Consider the following 22349-nt stretch of genomic DNA (forward strand, 5'->3'; position numbering starts at 1 on the left):
ATGTGATATGCTTTTCATATAAAGTTGCAGAAGAGTCTCTCCTGACTCCAACTTTCTCCTATTTTGACTTCTATCTCTTCAAAATTCCCTATCCCTTCTTTAATAAAAACTCACTGAGCTGTCGCTATGTGCCAGGAACTAGTAATGAAATGGACAAGTGCAGACACAGTCTTTGCTGTCCTAAAGCTTATAGTTTAGTGAGAGATAAAAATAGGTAAACAATTACAATACAGTGTGATAAATGCTTCTTTTATCATATATATTTTATGTGATGTATATACACATATATTTTATATAATAAAACATTTTGTTTCAAGATAGGCAGATAGTTTTCTCTGAGTCTTGATCTATGCTTCTATACATCCTAACATCATTTCTACCACTTGATTCCAACAATACCCCTCATCCCTACCCATCCCTGCCCTCCTTTCAGACGAACTCCTAGGATTGCAGGACAATGAGCAACTAGCTTAGTCATCAGTGGGCAAGTTTTTCTTCTGGCTGTGGAACCAAATGATAGCAAGATGAGTCAAATTCTTCCCTTAATTAAGTATACCTTTATAACTCGCAAACCACAGTCTTCAAACTGTTTTTTTTTATCCTGAATTTCTGGAGCTGAAAGCGTTAGCCATTTCAGAAATGTATTTTCCTTCATTTGATTCTGGTTTTCTGGTTGCTGATCAGTGTGCTGCCCTAAAAGTAAGTAACATAAAACTTTGTCTCAGTGATCTATGAGAGGAAAAGTTTTGTAAAGAGATTAAATGAGGGAATTTCCTGGTGGTTCAGTGGTTAGGACTCGGTGTATCTACTGCCAGGGCCTGGGTTCAATTTCTGGTTGAGAAACTAAGATCCCAAAAGCAGCACAGCCCAGCCAAATAAATAAATAAGCAGAAATTAAATGAAATAAATTATAAAAAAATTTGGAGGAGAAGATTAGCAGTTTAATTTGTATGCCTCATGTATTTACAGCATGCAATGACAGCTATAATTCCATGAGAAATCATAGGATAAAATGGGGGGGTGGGTAATAAATTTGTCCCCAGATTGATTTAGATTATGAAGTTGAGAGGGTAAGAGGAAAAAGAGCATTAATATATATTTTCCCTATCAATGCCGTAATGATGACATATAGTTGTTTTGCTAATAGGAAATGTTTATATTTCTAGCCAGGATGCCAATCAACAAAAAAAGACAAACATAAGAAAATATTAAGGAATGATGGAAAACAATAAGACATTTATGTAACACTTCAAAGTTTTCAAAACAGTTTCATATCTCTACCTCATTTGAGTATTACAACACCACCACTGAAATAATTAACACAATTTTACAAAGAGGAAAATAGAAACTCAGATTAGTTAAGTGACTTGCTCAATAACACAAAGCTAGTAAGTACAGACCTAAGGTTATAAACCTGGCTTTCCCCAGTGCTTTCTGTAAGGGGCAAGGCAGAACATTTAGTACATATGTTATTCATATGCCACCCAGCCAAGGACAACAAAATTTGGAGACTGAGTTTATGATGTAATGTCTTTCCTACCTTCCTTCCTTTCCCCTCTTTTTCTTCCTTCTTTCCTTCCTTAATTTCTTTCCTTCATTCCAATTTTACATTTAAGGGACAACCGTTCATTGCCCAAAGGAGCTCCTTATTGGACTAAATATCTATACATGAGTGAACAAATGAAAACCTGCCAAAAGGCTTCTTTTCTTTCAGTTTACTTTCTTTTTGACGTAAGACTGAATATACTAAAATGACCTAATCCCCAGCACACTATGTAATTGAGTATGCTCAATTTAACCACAAAAAAAACATGTTATAAATTCAGAGAAACTCATAGAGAGGGCCAAGTTGTAACTCTGGAAAGCAAGAGAGCAGGAGGGATATAACTCCATAGCAGAGAACTCCCATGCCAGGACATTTCAAAGGAAGAGTCTGTAAGTTAAATGTGGAGAGTTGTATAGCAGAAACCAATACAACACTGTAAAGCAATTATTCTCCAGTGAAAAATGAAAAAAAATAAGATCATAGCAATCACTGTACAACTCTGTATATATACTAAAATCCATTGAATTGTATACTTTAAATGAATGAACTTCATGGTATATAAATTATGTATTAACACAATTATTTTAAAATTGAGGTAACTTCCAAAATGAAATACACTAAGTGGCAAATGACAAAAAAAAAATCTGGAGAGTAATGACTCACATTTATCAAGTATAATATTGTTGCCATTGTTTAGCCACTAATTAGTGTCCTACTCTTTGCCACCCCATGGACTGCAGCACACCAGGCTTCCCAGTTCTTCACTATCTCCCCGAGTTTGCTCAAACTCATGTTCATTGAGTCAGTGATGCCATCCAACCATCTCAGAGTTCAGCAAACATTTACTGAGTTCCTATTACATGCCAGGCACTGGGCTGAGCACTGGAAACTCAAAGATCCACAAACTCCTGCTATCAGGAACACTCACCAGGAAAGATTAGAAGAGCACCATTAAAGAGGAGATGCCTAACTTCTATTATTTAAAACATACTGTTCATGTGGACAGCTGATGTTCCCTATAGTAAGAACTCATTTCAAAATTGTCCATTTTGTTAATGAAGATCTTAACCTGATTAGAGGGGGCTAAGGGTTTATGAACCTCTGAAACACTGCTGTGGAATAATATGCTTAGTCACCAACTGCCAAAAAATGCCACCTTGCAGCACAGCAGGGGACTTACATGACTAAATTGCCAGTAGCTGGGAAAGTAGGCCAACTTTATGAACGAACTTAATGTCACAAGCTTTATAGGCGATCAGTATTATTTTCAATCTTGTTCTCTTAAGAAGTATCAATGTCAGTTTAAAGACCCACATTCACTACATTTCAAAAGCTCAGTAGAAATCATAATATTGGGTCTCATTCTTGAATATTACTTTTGTCCGTGTTTTTCGACACTGGGTTTTCTGTGGAATATAGACTCAACATTTATTGTGAACTCCCACTCACTTCGACTATATCTGCCTGAACTATTTTTACAAACACATGGCGAGAATAGGGTATTCTTTGAAATTATACATCTGAATTTTTGTACTAAATTCATTCTCCACATTACAACCAATGATCTTTCTAAAATACAAGTTTGACCTTGTCTTTGCTTAAAATCATTCAAGGTTCTCCACGTATTTCAAGAAAAACTTTGAATATTTTCATGTGGTTTATAAAGTCTTGCATAACCTAGGCCTAGCGATGGCCTGATTTCTTGGAAGTTCTTTCTTTGTTTACTAACTCCCACCTAGTCTTCACTTCTCCGTTTGCAACACCTCCCCCTTACGGCCCAAGTCTGGGCCAGGCGCCTCACCCAGTTGTGTCCACAGCACTTTCACCTTCCTGTTTCATAACTAACCTGCTTACATTAGTCAAATAAATGAGAAAATTAGCCTCAGTCTCCCAAGGCAATATTTTTAATGGTATAATTTCCTAGTGAGCTCTAGGACTAAGTTAAAGGATCTCTCGAGACCCAAATTCTCACAGTTATCCTGATGGATTTTGCCCCATTGAATGAGTGATGCTTGACTGGATCTCATAGTACCGATGAACAATTTACGCTGGTGAGAAGGCTCAGAGTAAGTAATTTTAGGGCTCTTAACTCTGCCAACAATAAATAACTCCAATAAAACTCAAAGAAATGAATTAAATAAGTGGAATGTGTTTGTATCTGAATGTTCCATCTGAAGAATTAGGGATGTACTTTTTTTCCTAGAGCCTGGGCTTGGGATACCCTGGGTTTTGCATGTAATTGCCTCTTAGGCAATCCATGTCATCATCAGTAAATCCAATTGTGTATGTGTGTGTTTTCATTTACTAATAATTAACCTTGCTGGTAGAGTCAAAAAATGGTTATAAAAGTTTATTATGGCCTTTTATGGTTACCAAGCAAAAAAAAAAGTTTATGGCCTAAAACAGACCCAGCATAGTTTGTTCTCTCTCTTCTTCCATTCTTTCTCTCACCCACTTACATATATGAATGCTCACACTCAAAAGCTGGAAGAGCTGACTTTCTAATTTAATAGAAAGTTACTCACCTGACAAACTCCAAAGGACTTGCTCCTCTGTTCTTGCCATTTCCTCTTGAACTTTACATAGCATCTGTTCAATGTTTATAACTGCCTCAATGAGGTTAGCCGGAGCTCCTCTAATCTCTAAATGTGCCTTTCCCAGGGTGACAATCTCTGAGATAGAGATGCATAAGGTTTTCTGAAGCACAGACAAATCATCGTGTTCCTTTTCTCCGAAGTAGAGGATGTGCTTGTCCTCAATGATGTGGCACTCCTTGGAGCTCAGTATCCTCTGGATCCACGCTTTGGCCTCATCTATCTTTTCCCAGTAGGATCCCATCAGACTGATGACAGGAAATCTGTTTTCTTTCTTCTCTCTGGTCTCCTGGGGGACTGAAAACACTATCATAAGAAACTACAGAGGGCAGGTGGGTTTTAAACCACCATAGCCAGTGTTTGCCCTAAGCATCCTTAACAGTAGCAGCTTCAATTAAGTACCTATCTCTGAGAGCTGTGTTGGGTACAAAGAAAATCTAAAAACATAGCTTATAGTCTCCTTGGGAACACAGAGTTTATCATGTCTTGCCCCTGCTGTGTTGCTTTGATCAATTTACAGATGAGCTCACCTTGTAATCTCATCCTAGATGTTAACCAACAATTATTTCTTACTAGATAGGATTTTCCATAAACTCTTATTACCACCAGGTTTAAAATCAGACATCTCTGAAAACCATAGAACTTAGAATGAAAATTGTTTTTTAAAAAATGTCATGTATTTCTGATTATAAAAAATATACATGTTTACTATGGAAAAATTGGAAATTATCAGAGTATAATGAAAGAAAGAAATACCCATAATTTCATAACCTGAGATTCCTTTTTATATGTTATCTGTTTTATGACAGGACATTTTGCAACTCCATAACCAGCATTTGGAGCTTTATAGCTACTGCTACTGAACACAGTATATATTGCACCAGAAAAGGAAATGGAACTCATTTCCGACGCACCCACTGTACCTCTCTCCACAATCTGCCTCCACAGGAGAAAAGATTTATACGAAGAAGAATCTCTGATAGATTAGAGTGACTGAATCCAAACTGAAAAAAAGGAGGGGGCCAGTGGACTAGCTAAGGGGGAATTGCTAGATGAAGCAGTATCTAGAATACATAAAGAATTCCCTCAAATTATTAAGAAAAACAAGCACACCAGTAGCCAGTTGGGCAAAAGATTTCATAGGAAAGGAAATATAAATGGCCCATATATGTGTGAAAATATGCCCATCTTCTTTGATAATCAGGGAAATGAAAAATAACCAGATTGGCAAAAATTCTAAGTCTGACAATATCAAGAGTTTGGGAGAACATATAGAGCAACTGGAATTCCTATATATTCATGACAGATGTAAAACTGGGACAACCACTCCTATAATTACATTATTTAAAGAAACTTTTGCAGTTGTTTATCAGAAGATGTGCACGAGGAGTTCACAAAAAACTAGAAACTACCCAGATGTCCTTCAATGATGGAATATCATAGCAATGAAATGAAGTTTTTAGCTGCATGGATGAATCTCGGAGACATATTTTGAGGGGGAAAAAGTAAGTTGAACACTTACTATTTCTAGGCATTATTCTAAGTACTTTATATGTATTCTGTTTCCAATTCTCACAGTCCTATGAGATGGGTAGGTACTATTATTCGTAGTTTCCATATTACAAATGAGGAAATTGATTCAGAAATATTATTAAGTAACATGCCCATAGTTATAGGACTAAGTGGTGTCCAGGAAGCTTGTAGATGCAGGCAACCTGACTACAGTGCCCAAAATCTTGCTTCCCAGTGAGTGACCTGAGGATCTCATTAGCGGTCATTAGCATCTTTTCCACTCATATAGTAACTGGCTGGTATCAGGAGCTATGAAAAAGTACCAGGACATACCTAGAAGTAGAAGGGGGAGAATGGCCTCCCTCTGGTAACAATAAAAGCCAAAGTTTTATACAACTGTAAGAAATGACAAGAGATTCTTAAATCGATGACATACTTTTTAAAAAAAAAAAAACCCTTGTTCTATTTGGGAGTTTATATTACTTTTTAGGAGAAAATTTTAAAAATACATGGTGATATTTCATTTATCCATCATTATCAGGAGAGAAGAGTTGCTCTTCCAGGTAACTAAATTGTTCAAAACACTAATGGAATCTCTTTCAGCACCAAAACATATTTCATTGTATTGGTTAGTTTAATATTTATAATGGAAGCATACTTCTCTGCCTCCCTAAATAGTCCAACTTTTCCTTAATTATCTGAGATCATCATCATCATTAATGTCAGTTATTAACCTGTGCTATAATTCCTTTACAGATATCCTTAAGAATTACTGAAGTAAATGGCAATGCCTGGCCCCATTTTTCAGATTCATGATAGAGGGACATTTGTATGTTCCTCTTCCATATTATTGTCTCCTAAAACTCCTCCTATCTAGGTTCCCTACATTCACTGTGGTTTCCCAAATATGCACAAAGTTTGTTTGCTTCTGTGAGTTTTCTTCATTTTGGGTGCCCTAACCCCACCAACCCAACTCTGGCTATTGAAAAATCTTGCCAGGGTTGGGAAGGGAGGCTAAAAAGGGAGGGGATATGTGTGTATATATATATATGTGTGTGTGTGTGTGTGTGTGTGTGTGTGTATATATATATATATATATTTAATTATGACTGATTCACATTGACATATAGCAGAAACCACCACAACACTGTAAAGCAATTATCCTCCAATAAAATAAAGTTTAATAACAATAAAAAAGATTCTGTAAGAAAAAAGAAAAATTTTGCCATCCTCAAAGCACGACTTAGAACTGTCTTGTCCATGAATTCATTCTTGCACCCTTCCAGCTACAGGGCATCCCTCCCTCTTCTAGGTCACCTGAGGAGTTTGTCCATCAGATTCTCATTCATTATTTATCCCCTGGCCTTTGTTTAATGCTGCATAATTTACAGAACATTTTTACATATATAATCTCCAGTTATTCTCACCACACTGTCATTATCATCATTATACAGATAGATAAATGGGCTCATAAGAGGTGCATTCACAGGCCAGAGCTCTTAAAGTTCCCTTTTCTTCATTTTCAACACTGCTGGACACTGAACGTCCATAAGTTAACTCCTATATTAAAGGGAATAAGCAAATCATCTTGATCTGAATGGAAAATGTCCTAAAAGGTTCTATTGCTGGTTGAATGTCTGGGGTTCTTAACATCTATAGAATGTTGTGGATTACAAATTTATTTCAGGGGACTTCCCTGGCAGTCCATTTTTGAAGACGCTGTTCTTCCACTGCAGGAGGTACAGGTTTGATCCCTGGTCAGAGAAATAAGATCCCACATGTTGCCCAGCACAGCCAAAAAATTAAAAATATATAAATAAATCTACTTTTTTAAAAAAGACTATTTCAGAACTACATATCTAAATTGTCATGACACAATTCCATCTCAGTCTACTCAAACTCCTCTAAAGGAATGAAGTTATAAGACAAAGTTAATTCTTCTCCAACAACAACCAGGACTAGTTTAATCCAGTGATTCCCAAATCTGGTTCAGCAGCCAAACTGACCAGGAAGCACTGAAAAATATACATGCTTGGCCCAGACCCTGAGTTCCTGAATTAGAATCTGTAGAGTTGGGCCATACATATTTTTATTTGTTTTTTAAAGTTTCCATCATGATCCCACTGATTACTCAGGGTGACTAGCATTGGGTTAATCTACTTATTATTATCTGGTATTACTGAGATGTATTTTCTATGATTACTAATGAATAACCCCATTTAGACATCACTCCATTCAAAACAGAAAGACTAACTGGTTTAGTAAGCTCATGAAAAAATATAGCCAGCTTTTTGTGAATGGACTACTCACACTGTGGATTACCTACTGTGACTGTAACTTAGCCTCTCTCTGTTCATATCATGAAACTAGGATGAGCAAAAATAGAATTGTGGCCAGGTATAGAGCACACAGGTATCCAGACAGGAGCACAATGAAACATATGTGGCTTATGTATTCATTTTCTCCCCTCCATTACTTCAGATGATCAAGAATAGAATGAGCCTATGGTGGGAGACTATATTTCTAGACCCATGAGTTTCTTACTCACCACCAGGGTAATTGTTGAGACCCTGCAGCTTGAACTTATTCTTTTCCATTTCAGCACTGAAAGCCTGCAAGAAGCAAAACAGAGCGGAGAGTCCTAAGTGGGGCTTTTAGCTACTGTCATTAAAATCCCTCTCTTTACTTGCACTCGCCATACCTGACCTCACCCACTCTGTCATCCCCTATTCCCACTGTCACAAATCTAAAGCAACCTTTAAGAAAGTCCTCGGGAACAGCCAATGCAGCACTACAATCTATTAGAACATATAGGGGAAACAAGTATAGGAAAAATGGAAAGGAAAAACTCTTAAAATCTGGCATAAAAAAGGAGAATGTACATCCCAAAGCAAAATATAATCATTCATAGATATTAATGCCCTGCTACCATGGGGTTGCAAAGAGTCGGACATGACTGAGCACACACACACACCCCACAACGATGACAAATTATATATTAGGCGCTGAACTAAAGGTGTGGATATATCACTGAAGAAGACAAATAGTGGCAGATGTTCTTGTAATCAATAAAACAAATTCATTTTTAAAAGTTATATGCACACCACACTGTAGTCTGAATGATCAATTCTTATAAAGTGCTTAAAATTGTACCCAGGCTATTGTAAATATTCAAGATGTTAGCTATTGTTTTAATTATTATTATATGACAGTATGCACACAGAGATTTATGTATATTGCCATGTAGATCCTTTATCATAGTATCCATTTGAAAAAACTCTCTCCTGGGGTTTGGAACCACCATGCACAGGGTCTTCTTTGTTTAAAGTTGATGCAATTGGCAGTAATTCTTCATTGAAAAAGATGGTAGATAATGAGGTAAAGTCTAGAATCTTCATTTCATCTGAACTTTAATAATGAAGTTTCTTAACCTGTAGCAGTTTTTCTTCAAAAATTATATTTGCAATTGCTATTTCCAGAGCAAAAAAGCCCTCATGTTTATTTAGTACCTGGAGTGGTCGTAACAGGGAGGAGCTTCCCTGCCCTCCAAAATAAACAAGATAATATTATCTGCTGATAAATGGACTAACAATAGCTGTCAAACACAAAATGGATAAAAACCAGCTTTTTTCCAAATTCACTTAAAGTCAGTATGCATTCCTGGGTTAGAAATCAATGAGGCAAGCCTTTTGAATTGAAAATGAAAGAAAACTGTAACTTAATCAGGACCAAAAATTTAGAAGGTGTGGATAACAAGCAGGTTGGAAATGCAGATCCAAATGGCAAGAACTTGGCAGTTTTCCCAGTTCTGTCCACAAAAGACCAACAACTCGTGTGAAGAATGTGAGGAGTGTTCCTAGTAAGGAGTTTCTTATTCTGAGATGTAATGTCTGGCACAAGGTAGATATGCAACACATATTTGTTAAATAACCAAATGACGGACTATCCATTGCCTTTTGTACATACTCAGCACCACCCAGGAGCCTTATCATCATGAAATACTAATGAACACAGTATATAGGTCAGCTGGGGAGTTATTTGCTCATTGTTATTCATGAATTAGAAATTCATCAGTGTGTGAACATAAGTATCATTTTATTGTGAGTTCAGTATACGCTGGTCTTCCTGAGCCAGGTCAACTCTAGATGTCTGACAAATCCATTCTCTGGATTGTAGGGACCTTGCCAAGGTAATGCCCCCCATGAAGTGTGCAAACTACCCTCTGTTCTTTCTGAACATAAAGTCCTTGTTGAAAGACTCATTTACGAGGAAAAGATGTGCTTAGAAAAAGACTAGAGGAGTATACATATGTGTATGCACATGTCATACTTCCACATGGATATTATGTAGTAAGTAAGTGTTAGTCACTCAGTCGTGTCCGACTCTTTGTGACCCCATGGACTATATAGCCCGCCAGGCTCCTCTGTCCGTGGGATTTCCCAGGCAAGAATACTAGAGTGGTTGCCATTCCCTTCTCCAGGGGATCTTCCCAACCCAGGGATTGAACACGAGTCTCCTGCATTGCAGGCGGATTCTTTACCATGTGAGCCACTAGGGAAGCCCTAAAATGTAGTGTTAACGCTGAAAAAAGCCTGAAGGAATGGTCATTGTTCAGGGTACAGTATAAGTTACTTTTTAAGATAATCTTCTCCTTTGAGTCACAAAACTGAAAGCTGTATCATCCTTCATGATATTTTTTTCCCTATATTTTTGTTTAGTGTTTCAGAACACAGGCTTTAGGGTCAGACCAACAGACAGAGGTTGGACTCTTGGCTCAGCCACTGGACTAGGTATGTACATATTAATCTCTGGTCCCACTTGTAAGATGGAGATGACAATAAGGACTAGCTTCTTCTGGGTACAGTACCTGGCTGATGCAACTCATGGCAACTACTTTTGTTATTAGCCCCCAGGGGAGCTCTCAGACCATGGTTTTCTGTATTGTTGAACTGCCATTTACATTTTTGCTTGTATGTTGACGAGCACAAGCACTTTCTTTTCTGGTGGTGGTTTAGTTGCTAAGTCGTGTCCAACTCTTGTGATCCCATGGACTGTAGCCTGTCAGGCTCCCCTGTCCATGGGATTCTCCAGGCAAGAACAAGAAGTGGGTTGCCATTTCCTTCTTCAGGGGATCTTCCCAATCCAGGAATCAAACCCAGGTCTCCTACATTGCAGGAGGATTCTTTACTGACTGAGCTTTACTGAGTCTTTACTGACGAGGGAAGCCCCATTTTCTTTTCTAGTTGGGGCTAATTCCTCTTATAGGGATATGGTGCTTTATGGACAGTCCAGGGATGTATTCTGAGCACCCATCTGGGCCTAGTAATAGTCCTCTTCAGTGGGTGGTGGGTGGAACTGGTGAACTTCATTGGAATGACAGGCTGTTTAATTTTGTCAAGAAGCTAAGCTGCATCACTGGGTAATTCACCAGTTTTGCAGGTCAGCTGTGGATGAGACAGTGGTGTTCTAGAGCTGGCTTACACTGGCTCATGAGACTCCACGGTGAATGTCTCTTTCCAATTCCTCCTTCAGTGATGTAACATAGATAGCTTGAGGTCAGCAATGGAAATCAGCTAACACTACAAACCTCCCCCTCTAGCAAGGCAGCAAGAGGAATAAGAACATTTACACTTGTTCCAGGAAAGTGCAAACTAGAACAAGTCTAAGCTTGTTTTTTTGTAGAGAGAGAGAAAATGGCAACTACCCACATGGAGACAGGCTGGAAAGTGGGAAAGAGAAGGGGAGGAGCAAAGGACCCCACAAAACTAGGAGGTTGCATACCTTTAAGGAGCAGAGGGAAGAATAAATGCCAACAAAGGACAAGAGAAAAGCTAGGTAGTGGGGTAGACATGGCTTCTACAATGACACTCCTTACTAGGTCAGAGGTGAATGATCTATAAAAATTAAATTTCACCAAGTTAGACCATCATCATGCTCCACAGCACTTAACAAAAGCTGTATCTTACTTTGGAGATACTAAATAGACGTTGTTGAGTAAATGAATATGAATGAACCACAGGACACTTCTAAGATATTAACTTACCTTATATGTCTCCAATTCTTCGGGGAAGATCACAAACTTTACAGCTAATTGTTGCAAACTTTGTCTGGCAAATATTAAAACTTCATTAAACATAATCTCTGCTATTTCACTCTTCTTCATACCAGTGATTCCAGTCCCAAAGGCAGGAAAGGAAATGGAAGTCATATTTAGTTCAAGGCATTTTTCCAAGCATTTCTTCATCGCAGCTTTCAATAGCTTTAGGAAAAACACAAATTTAAGATTAGTATTTTGAGTCAAAAATAAGACTTCACTTACCCACTTACCCTTTAATCCTGCCCATATTTTATAACGCCAACCTCCACTATTCCTCAGGGCCATGCCCATGCCTCCTCAGAGAACAGGAAAGGTAGCACTCCGTAGGGGACCCATTACAGCTGTAAGGTTAGATGATGAGGAATGAAAGGGTTGAGAAACTGAAGTGACTGACTGGTACATGTTGTGCCATTCAGGGCATCTGGGCATCGGGATTGCCCTCAATTTATGTAGCCTTCTCCCCAGATTAGAGAGCCAATCTTCAGTTTATCCCCCACTTACCTGCCACTTCTGGATCAACATAAAGAGCTTTAATAAAGGATGGAGAGGTTAAAGTAAGTGATCAACATTTATTTAAAGTCATTAAGATCTGTCATGTAATTTATTTTTGGCAGATTTAAACTTCCATCAATATTTCAACATTCAAACTGAACACTGTAGTAGGAAGGTTATTGGATAACTTTCTTACATTATACTAATATACTAGTATGTTAGTTATACTAATGTAACAAGATTATACCAATGTGCAAGGACCTCGGAAAACTGAGTGACTGGAAAAAGCAGAGAGTGACTGAATGACCAATTTGGGATTTGAGGGCTCTCTAGACAAGAGAAGATCAGAAATGGTGATAAAATAAATATGGACAAAGACAGAAAAGGAGATTAAGTTTCCCTTTCTCTACATTTCAGTGGGTTCCCCCTAGTCCTTAACGTATACAATTTATGCCCCTCAGTTGTAGAGTCAGCCAGAAAGCTAAGCTTTATCACAGGTACTTTACCACAGAGAAGCCCTCACAGGTAACAGATTTGACTGGAATGGTACTGGAAGAGAGATCCCAGGTCCTCCTGGGATTTAACAGATGGCAGGAGATAGGGAGAGGCTGAGTGCCTGGCCCATATGTAAGAAGAGGCCTGTAGGGCCACTGGGTACAGATAGGGAGCCCTGATGTTTCTGTGTCTATCTGTGGCATGCCCACTTAAAATTCAGACATGGACTAAGCGATAATTTAAATTAAACTTCTTAAGACAATTTGTGACCACAACATCTGTTTACTATTTCAGGTATTCACAGGAGTAGTAGAGAATAGGGAATATTCCACTTGACAATAACATAACATGAATGTCATGACATGATGGAAATTCAACAGACTATTACATAGACTTTGGAGACACAGAAAGATAAATTTATTTTGACCTTACCAGTTTTTGTTCAGAATATTCTGAAGTCCATAACACATGGTATATGTATTTGCAAGACAATTTAAATCCTCTTGTGACCAGTACCAACTGGGAATCTAGTACTGTCTTAGTTATTTTTTGGCATAATTCCCACTCTATTTCATCTCCGGCTGCTTTTAGAATTGATTCTGACACAGACCCAGCTCTAAGACCAATACGGGGGTACATAGAATTAACAATTACATCTGTCTGAAAAGGGAAAAAAAATGAACACGGTTCAGTGTTATATTACTTTTTCTTAAATGACTAATTTAAATATTTATTTTCCTGAAGAGCTTTGAAAAATACTTTTGAAGATCCTAAATCCATAAAACTATCACTTAATAACAGATATAAAATTTCCAAAGAGTGATCATTTGATTACCATGAGTCTGTTCGTGCTAATCAGAAATTACGTAAAACATGTAGATGATACAATTTTTATTGCAAACATCTGTCAGCCCCTTGCTGGCTTATACTCCCAATATTCCCAGATTCAGAACCTTCTCGATGATTTGTTTTAAGCTTCATCAGTAAGTGGTTTCATTCTATAATCCACTGTCTTCACTTTTCGCTGTTTCTATGTGAATGTTCATGTCGTCTTACAGAGTGGAAATAAAATTTATAAGGAAATTTCTACCCCCTAAAGTTCGTGTTTTTTAAAGTAAGTGGCACATGGTTAAAGAAAGCACAAATGAGATGAAAAAGTTCACGGTGGGAAGTAGGTCTCCCTCTTGGTGGGGGTCCCCAGGTCCCCCTAATTCATCTTGATGGCTTTGGCTCCTTTTGGGGTAACTTATGTACTTCTCATGGGTATTAATGAATGTGTCACTTTGAAAATGCAATCAGAACTTGCAAGTTGGAGGCACTGGCACCCTTTACAAATTTTAAAATTCTTAATGTTGGTAATAATTAAATATAATAGAATTTTAGTTAAAGAAATAAGCTATTCAACCAGGATGTTTCCACTTTAATTTTAAATTGGCATATTAATGATTTATCAAATAAATATTTCATCTCCTGGGGTCCCCTCAGTCTTCTTTCTAATTGTCTTGTAAGCAATAAATGGAATTTTTTCACTTGTGATTAATCCTGTTTGACTATGGCCACAGGAGAGTCACGGATCATGGGGATAATAGAGAATATAGCCTTATATTCTTTCTCTTCCTCTGTTGCAGCCCCTGCTCTCTGCTGCCTCCTTTCAGTTATTTGTCAGTAACTTGTTGGACACCAACATGCATGCCCAGAGACCAGCTCCAGAGCTACAGAGATGAACAAGTGACAATCCCCACCGTCAAGGTGCTCTCTGCCTGGTAGAGAAGCTGCACTAATCCAGAAGCACCTGGTTCACTGTTACCTTGACTCTATCCCCTCCCTGTCAGTGCCCTCACCTTTGTGCCCTACTATCCCTGGCTAAAGGCTAAGTTACAATTTGTATCCTCCACAGCCCCTGGCACAGAGCCACATCAGATCAGATCAGTCACTCAGTCATGTCCGACTCTTTGCGACCCCATGAATCGCAGCACGCCAGGCCTCCCTGTCCATCACCAACTCCCAGAGTTCACTCAGACTCATGTCCATCGAGTCAGTGATGCCATCCAGCCATCTCATCCTCTGTCGTCCCCTTCTCCTCTTGCCCCCAATCCCTCCCAGCATCAGAGTCTTTTCCAATGAGTCAACTCTTCGCATGAGGTAGCCAAAGTACTGGAGTTTCAGCTTTAGCATCATTCCTTCCAAAGAAATCCCAGGGCTGATCTCCTTCAGAATGGACTGGTTGGATCTCCTTGCAGTCCAAGGGACTCTCAAGAGTCTTCTCTAACACCACAGTTCAAAAGCATCAATTCTTCGGCGCTCAGCCTTCTTCACAGTCCAACTCTCACATCCATACATGACCACAGGAAAAACCATAGCCTTGACTAGACGAACTTTGTTGGCAAAGTAATGTCTCTGCTTTTGAATATGCTATCTAGGTTGGTCATAACTTTCCTTCCAAGGAGTAAGCGTTTTTTAATTTCATGGCTGCAGTCACCATCCGTAGTGATTTTGGAGCCCAGAAAAATAAAGTCTGGCACTGTTTCCACTGTTTCCCCATCTATTTCCCATGAAGTGGTGGGACCGGATGCCATATACTCACATACAATTTGCAGCTCCACCTAGTACTCCTGACTGGTCCAGCCTATAACTTTTGATCTGTCAATTTCTCTGTATCTCTCTGCTAAGTCATTCTAACTACCCAGGCCTCTTCTCCTGCCAATTCATAACCATCATAACTTGAGATCAAATTCAAACTCGTATCTTCTGAAATAATCCTTCTTGATCTACTATACTCCACTCTTGTGACAAAAATGTACATACTCTGAAATATTATGAATTCACTTTGTATTGAGATTTTTTGTTTATTATTACTGATAGCTTGCTTTAGAAATATTTAGATGGTTTGTCTCCCCAGTGAGACGTTTCAACTAGAGAATCTTTTTATATGAAAAGAACACAGTAGATTTTTACTTCTTTAGAATCAAAGATTGTTCTATTTTCTCATGGTGCTTGAGAATAATGGTAACAATAATTATAAATACTTATCACATGCCAAGTTCTATTCTAAGCAGTTTATGTGTTCTGATTCCAACTCTGAGATAAAAGCGCTATTATTATCCTCATTTTTCAGATGAAGAAACTGAGGACCAAAAGGTAAAGTAACTCAATTCAGGTCATCCAGTTAGTAAATGGCAAAGCTAATATTGAAATCCAGATGGTCTGGCTCTGAAACCCATACTCTTAACCTAAACAAGATACTTTCTAAACCATGTTTGAAATAGTATATGCTCAAAACATACTTGCTAGGTAATACACAGTTCAGGGAACCCCTTTGGCAGTGCAAGAGAATACAATAAAGACTTACCTCCTGCCTTTCAATGAGGCCTTGGACAATGTGAAGAGTCATGCTGTTCACAACCATAGTATTGAAAGGCTGGGTGGCTCCTTGACTTACCAGGGATTCAAGCTCATTCCTCCCTAGGATGATTTCTGAAGCGGTTTTAAAGGCAGCAACAGTAGGGTCCTCATTGCTTACCAGGTGAATTTCTTTAAAATTATTGGCAATTGGCGTGTTTTGGAAATACATTTTGATAGTTTGCACAATGATCTCTGTACACAGACTCAGAGGGAACTGGAAAATCCCAGAGCTCAGGGCTGGAATTGCTACTGTCTCAATGTTCATAGAATTTTTACTGCTGACAAAACGCAAAATATTTACAATGGCTGTTTTCAGTTTATCAATACATTCCTGGCTATCCATCAATGACCACCGAGGGCCAACAGCATGGATAATTGTTTGGCAGGGAAGCTTCCCTGCTCCTGTGATAGCTATCTCACCAGTTGAAATTCTGCCGTATTTGGAAATCACTTGTCTGCTCTCCTCTTGGATTTCAAAGCCGCCAGCTTTCACAAGGGCCTGGGCCAAGCCCCCTCCATGCAGGAGTTCTTCATTGGCTGCATTCACCACAGCATCAACAGCATGTCTGGTGAGGTCATCCTTCCAGATAGATAACTCTACCCTGGGAGTCAGCATTTTTCTGAAGACTCGTAGAGACTCGTTGTTACCTTTCGGGGCCGGAGACACCAAGGTAAAGTTACAGCCAAATTTATTCTGGAGGACTTCACACAGCAGACTCTCATTATTTTTCAAAATTTTGAAGTTGTCATGACTAATGGGAATTTGCTGACTGTAGTTTCCTCTGAGAGTATCAATCTCTGGAAAAGGAGAGAAGATAAAAAAATAAAGACATGAGCAAGGGGTCCTTTGAAAAGGATCTAATTCTACTTCACACCAGGAGTTTGAGCTTCCTCTATGCAAAAAAGAGAGATGACTTCTAGGCCTCTTCCTGCTTCTCCCTTATTCCTTAGATCAAGGATATCTAAGAGTTTTCCATGGTATCACCATAAAGTGCTTAGCTGTGAGCCTGCCATACAATAAATACCCACTTGGTGGTAGCTACCATGATGCAATAACGGTGGTATGAAACTGTTTATCAAGGTTCATAGATTTTAAAAACCTACATAAAAATAGCGCATTTGGGAAGACCCATTCTTAAGGCACAAGTATTAGACTTAATTATGAGTCAAAAATATGTGGAGGCTTTATTTATAACTTGTTTGCCTTTGTCAACATCTTGGCTTGGGTTCTGCTAGAAGCTGATTCTGAGGTAGGGGTTGAGTATAAATTTATTTGGGAGGTTATCCCAGAAAACACCAGGGGCATGGGATGGGGAGAATCAAGTGGGAAAGTGAGACAGGGAAAGGAAAGAAATGAATAAAGGGGATGTTACAAAGAAAATGAAGCTTAACTCCACAGAGGGGCAGTGTAGACCATGCGTCTTAGAATTGCATCACCGGGGTGACAGAGCTGGTTACCCAGCTTCTATCAGTCATTGGTCAAGGATGCTCCTGGGGGCATGGTCCAGGAGACGGGAGGAGCACTGACAACAGGACAGTAAATAATTCTTCATCATATTCTAGTTTTGTAGCATGATTTTGGTGGAAATAAAACTGATTGGCTAGAAAGTATTTTCCGCAGGTGGCAGCAAGATGATGCGCTAACTGATCATATCCTCCTTTAGTGAAGCGGGGAGGATGATTAGCCAACAGCCTCCAGGTGTTAGCCCCTCAGCTTTCCAGCCCAGGTCACGTTATTCTCAGGGGGCTCCATCAATAGCTGGATAAGGGCACTGATGTACAACTTTGCCCATGAGCAATCTTTAGGCTGGCAGAGTTTTGCCAGATTTTCATTACAGTCTGATGGCTCCAACTGTCCAATCTGGTTTCTTCTCTTTCCCTTTCACAATAAGCCTTCAGCATCCCTAACTCCATCTCATTTTCTGCTTCCTGGAGAACCTGACCTGTGAAACTACAGTTCATGGGGTCTAAAGTATTACTATATGCCACCAAGAAAGGAAAAACGATGCCAACTAAACCTATCAGTGGATAGGGAGCAGCCTTATTTCAGAGACCTGAAAAAAAATCTGTGTCCTAAAATAGATACAATGTAGTAATTTCACTGGGAAAGATTGAAGGCAAAAGGGGAAGCAGGCAGCATAGGATGAGATGGTTAGATAGCATACCCATACAGTGGGCATGAATTTGAGGAAACTCCTGGAGATAGTGGAATACAGAGGAGCCTAGCTTACTGTAGTCCATGAGGTCCCAAAGAATCAGATACAACTTAGCAACTGAACAACAGTAACTGATTATTTTTTTTACTTCAATTCCCATTTCTAATCTGAGCCATCTAGAAAGACCTCTAATGGCCTCAATTACCCCAAAGCAGCAGCACATGAGTTGTCAGAGCCTATGGGCTTGTGCCATGGTTGAAAATCTCGAAGGGGTCAGCCTCATCCTAGGGTGAGGCTAGGCTGGCTCTTACAAGCCTTGCTGAGCAAGAAGACAATCAGTGGGTCACCTCTCGTGCCAGCTTTAGTTCTAGGGCTGTTGTCAGAAGAGTCTCCCATCTTGTGTGCAAAGGACAGGACCAACGGGAGCCCTAGAGAACACATGTGCCGGGTCCCCACAAGGCCCTGCAGTCACGCACCTGAGCGCTGGTGGGGGAGATAGTCTCCTTCTGTATTCCCCTTTCTCCACTGAGGAAAGATGTGAGCAAAGATTTTCTGAGGCAAGAGTGAGAGTGAGGTGATCCTACCTGGTTTCTCACTGTCAGCTGCTGCCCCAACACCCTGTGAAAAGCAAGAGTGGTTTCAAAATTATCGAGACGGAATAATTGACAGATTACTGATGACAAATACAGTTTCATCAACACAAAGCAACAGAAATCTTCCTAAGAGCACTGGGTTGGAGAGGGGAAGGGGAACACGTTTGTTTGATCAATGCGTCTGGAATACTTGAAATAGTAAGTGTTCCAGCCAACACTGACTCTACCCCTCTTCCCTAGAGGCCAATGTACTTTTAATTCTGGATGAGATGAAGGGTTGGAGATTACCACCTGAAAAGGCTCAAAGGTCACAGACCAAAAAGACCCCAAACTCTCAGAGAGGACTCCAATCTCCAAAGCCTTGTGGGGTTCCTCTAGACAGAGCAGAAGAAATGGGGACAAAAGCCTATCAGCTTCACCTCCCCATCAACCTGAAAGGACCCACTTTCAATGGCTTATATAATGACATAAGCCTGAATGTGGACTTTTCAGGATAAACCAATGAGGTGCCTTTTTCCTGGTCCTTTATTTTTATTTCTCCTCCCTCCACCTCCTCCCCTCATGCTGCTGCTCCTGCTGCTGTTAAGTCGCTTCAGTCATGTCTGACTCTGTGCAACCCCATAGACAGCAGCCCACCAGGCTCCTCTGTCCCTGGGATTCTCCAGGCAAGAATACTGGGGTGCATTGCCATTTCTTCACCACCCCTCATGCTACAAAAGTAGAATTGCTGAGCAGAGAAAATAAAAATGATACTGAGGCAACATTCTGAAAAAATCACCCATCCTCATGTTGACTCTGTTGATTATATTAGCACATCCTTGGTTCCCCATCTCTCACATGAGGCAAGGAGAAAACTTTTATTGGGATATTAAAACCAAACAAGATTGCCAAGTATAAACTGGAAATCCCAGAATTTTTGCTATCTTAGAAAGAACTATGATGTGCTGACCAAAGTCTATAACTTACATATTTATGCTTTTTACCTTGGAAAAGTCCATCCTCCAGGTCTCTGAGGTTTTTCAGTGTTTGCTGTTTTGCGTTTCCCAAATATGGCAGCCCCCTTCTAGGAATGAATAGAAGGATGCATAAGCACTGATGAGCATCTTAGGGAATTTGGTGAGGATACACAACCGGAAGACCAAACATGATTTCTGATCTTGAGTTATTTTTCATTCCATTGGTGAACATGCAAACACTGTTTTTGCTTCTGTTGTTTACCTTTTATCTTTTACTGAGAGCTTCCAATTGAAACTATAATGGCAGTTCAGAGAAGGCAAAGAGCTGTATGGGCTACAGCAGGGAAATCTGTATGGGGAAGGTGAGGCTAGGGCCAGGTCTTGAAGGATGAAGCAGGCTTTTACATTTTTAGAAGAGGAAAGATGACGACACGTGAGCATAGCATTCAGAGAGCAATGAGGAAAAACAAGCCTGTGCGAGGGTGGGATGATTTAGAGAATACCATTGAAACATGTATATTATCGTATGTAAAACAATGACCAGTGCGGGTTCAATGCATGAAGCAGGGCACTCAAAGCCCGTGCTCTAGGACAACCCAGGGGGATGAGGTGGGAGTGGGGTCCAGGATGGAGGGACACATGTGCACCCATGGCTGACTCATGTCAAGGTATGGCAAAAACTGCCACAATGTTGTAAAGTAATTACCCTTCAGTTAAAATTAATTAATTAAAAATGACTTGAGAATACATTGCAATTTGTGCAATTTGACTATTGCATTCAGGAAAAAAAGACAACAGCAAAATAAAAAATTTAAACCCTAAAAGATTTTTAATAAAACATGGGAAAGTCAAAAGAGAAAGAAAAAAGAAAACCAGCCTATGAATAAGTAAAGACCCCTGGACAGTGCCTGAAGAAAGAGGAAACTGTATTTGTGCCTGTGGGGATATACATCATTGAATTTGTGATAAATATCCCTGATCTAATTATAAAGGGGATTATGTGGATAAAAATCAGAAACCCTGGGAAAACACATTTTAATGATTTTTCTAACATAATTAAAGACTGGGGAGAATAAGAATAAAAGTGCTTAAAGACACAGCTGCTCACACCTGTTGCCACATAGTCGCCTGAGGCCCTCTGAAATCATTTCTAATGCTTTTGCAGAAGGAAAATTTTGTACAGCTACCTGCAGTATCAGAGCACTATTATTAAATGTCAGGAAAAGCAAGTCCAAGTACTATCCTAAAATGCAAGGAGAGGACACATTTTTGCCTCCAGAGGGCACTGCTGTTTTCATAAAAGAAGGAAAAGTGAGAGCTTCTGCTGTGGGCTTCCGGTGGGTTTTTGCTTTTGATGTGCTATGCTGTGCTTAGTTCTTAGTCGTGTCCGACTCTTTTGCGACCCTGTGGACTGTAGACCACTAGGCTCCTCAGTCCATGGGATTTCCCAGGCAAGAATACTGGAGTGGGTTGCCATCTCCTTCTGCAGGGAATCTTCCTGACCCAGGGATGGAATCGACATCTTCTGCATTGCAGGCGGGTTCTTTGCCGCTGAGGCATCAGGGAGTTTTTAAGGCATTGGGACAGACTGGTCAGTATGGGGCGGCACTCTTTTAACCCCAAAGTAATTAGAAACAAGGAAAGGAGCATATGGCCCCAAACACTCAATCTCTTCTATTTTAACAGCAACAACAGCAACAAAAGACTTCCCAACTTTTCATTGCTGGTCCTACTATGTTCCTTTCTCTTCATGGGCGGCTGAAGGAGTTGACTCTCTGTCCATCCGCCTGCTCAGCCCACAGCAGTCTGGCTCCCAGTTCACACCAAGCCTTCTCTGAAACTGCTCATCAGTGTTTTCCAGGTGGCTAACCCCAGTGGACTCTCCTCTCCTCTTTCCTACTCTTTATTTGGCCCTTCTCTATAGTTTCATTCATTTCATGACCTGATTCCTGAACCTCTGCTTTTAGGCTTCTCCAATGCCATCTTCCCCTGGTTCTTGTCACCTCTCACTTTGCCTTTACAGACCTTTCAACTGGATTCAACCTTCATCAGCTGTCCCAGGATTTTATGAGAGGCACATCTCAACTCTTTCTAAATACTCTCCAAATGTGATCTCATCTACTCTCATGACTTCAGCTCACCAGCTGCAAATATGATTCCCATACCTGTAACTCTAGGCTATGGCTCTCCTGAGCTGAATTTTTCAAGTCTACCTGAACGTCCCATAGTTCCCTCAACATAGCCTCTAAAAATCTGGATCCATAATCTCATCTCCACTCCCCACATTGCTACCTGCTTCTAAGTTGCTTCAGTCGTGTCCGACTCTGTGTGACCCCAGAGATGGGAGCCCACCAGGCTCCCCCGTTCCTGGGATTCTCCAGGCAAGAACACTGGAGTGGGTTGCCATTTCCTTCTCCAATGCATGAAAGTGAAAAGTGAAAGTGAAGTCACTCAGTCGTGTCCAACTCCTAGCAACCCCATGGACTGCAGCCCACCAGGCTCCTCC

General features: G+C 39.9%; 1 protein-coding gene across 8 annotated transcripts in view; it reads right to left on the bottom strand.

Moving 5' to 3' along the window:
- The window catches only part of PARP9 (poly(ADP-ribose) polymerase family member 9), a 29860-nt gene that overhangs the window by 4008 nt on the left and 3503 nt on the right, over nt 1–22349 (bottom strand). For 5 of the 8 annotated variants that reach the window (XM_005201395.4, XM_024978737.2, XM_059877759.1 and 2 more), the window contains 8 exons: nt 19871–19950; nt 18771–18912; nt 16086–16936; nt 13169–13396; nt 11696–11911; nt 8201–8264; nt 4072–4437; nt 557–693 (listed from right to left, as the gene is read on the bottom strand). In XM_005201395.4, the coding sequence (XP_005201452.1) occupies nt 557–693; nt 4072–4437; nt 8201–8264; nt 11696–11911; nt 13169–13396; nt 16086–16936; nt 18771–18912; nt 19871–19885 (2019 nt within the window). In that variant the 5' untranslated portion in view covers nt 19886–19950. The remainder of the gene's footprint in view (nt 1–556; nt 694–4071; nt 4438–8200; nt 8265–11695; nt 11912–13168; nt 13397–16085; nt 16937–18770; nt 18913–19870; nt 19951–22349) is intronic. The other 3 variants (NM_001076828.1, XM_024978852.2, XM_024978758.2) reach the window with 2 other exon arrangements.

Source organism: Bos taurus, chromosome 1 (assembly GCF_002263795.3).
Source record: "Bos taurus isolate L1 Dominette 01449 registration number 42190680 breed Hereford chromosome 1, ARS-UCD2.0, whole genome shotgun sequence".
NCBI classification, from domain to species: Eukaryota; Metazoa; Chordata; class Mammalia; order Artiodactyla; family Bovidae; genus Bos; species Bos taurus.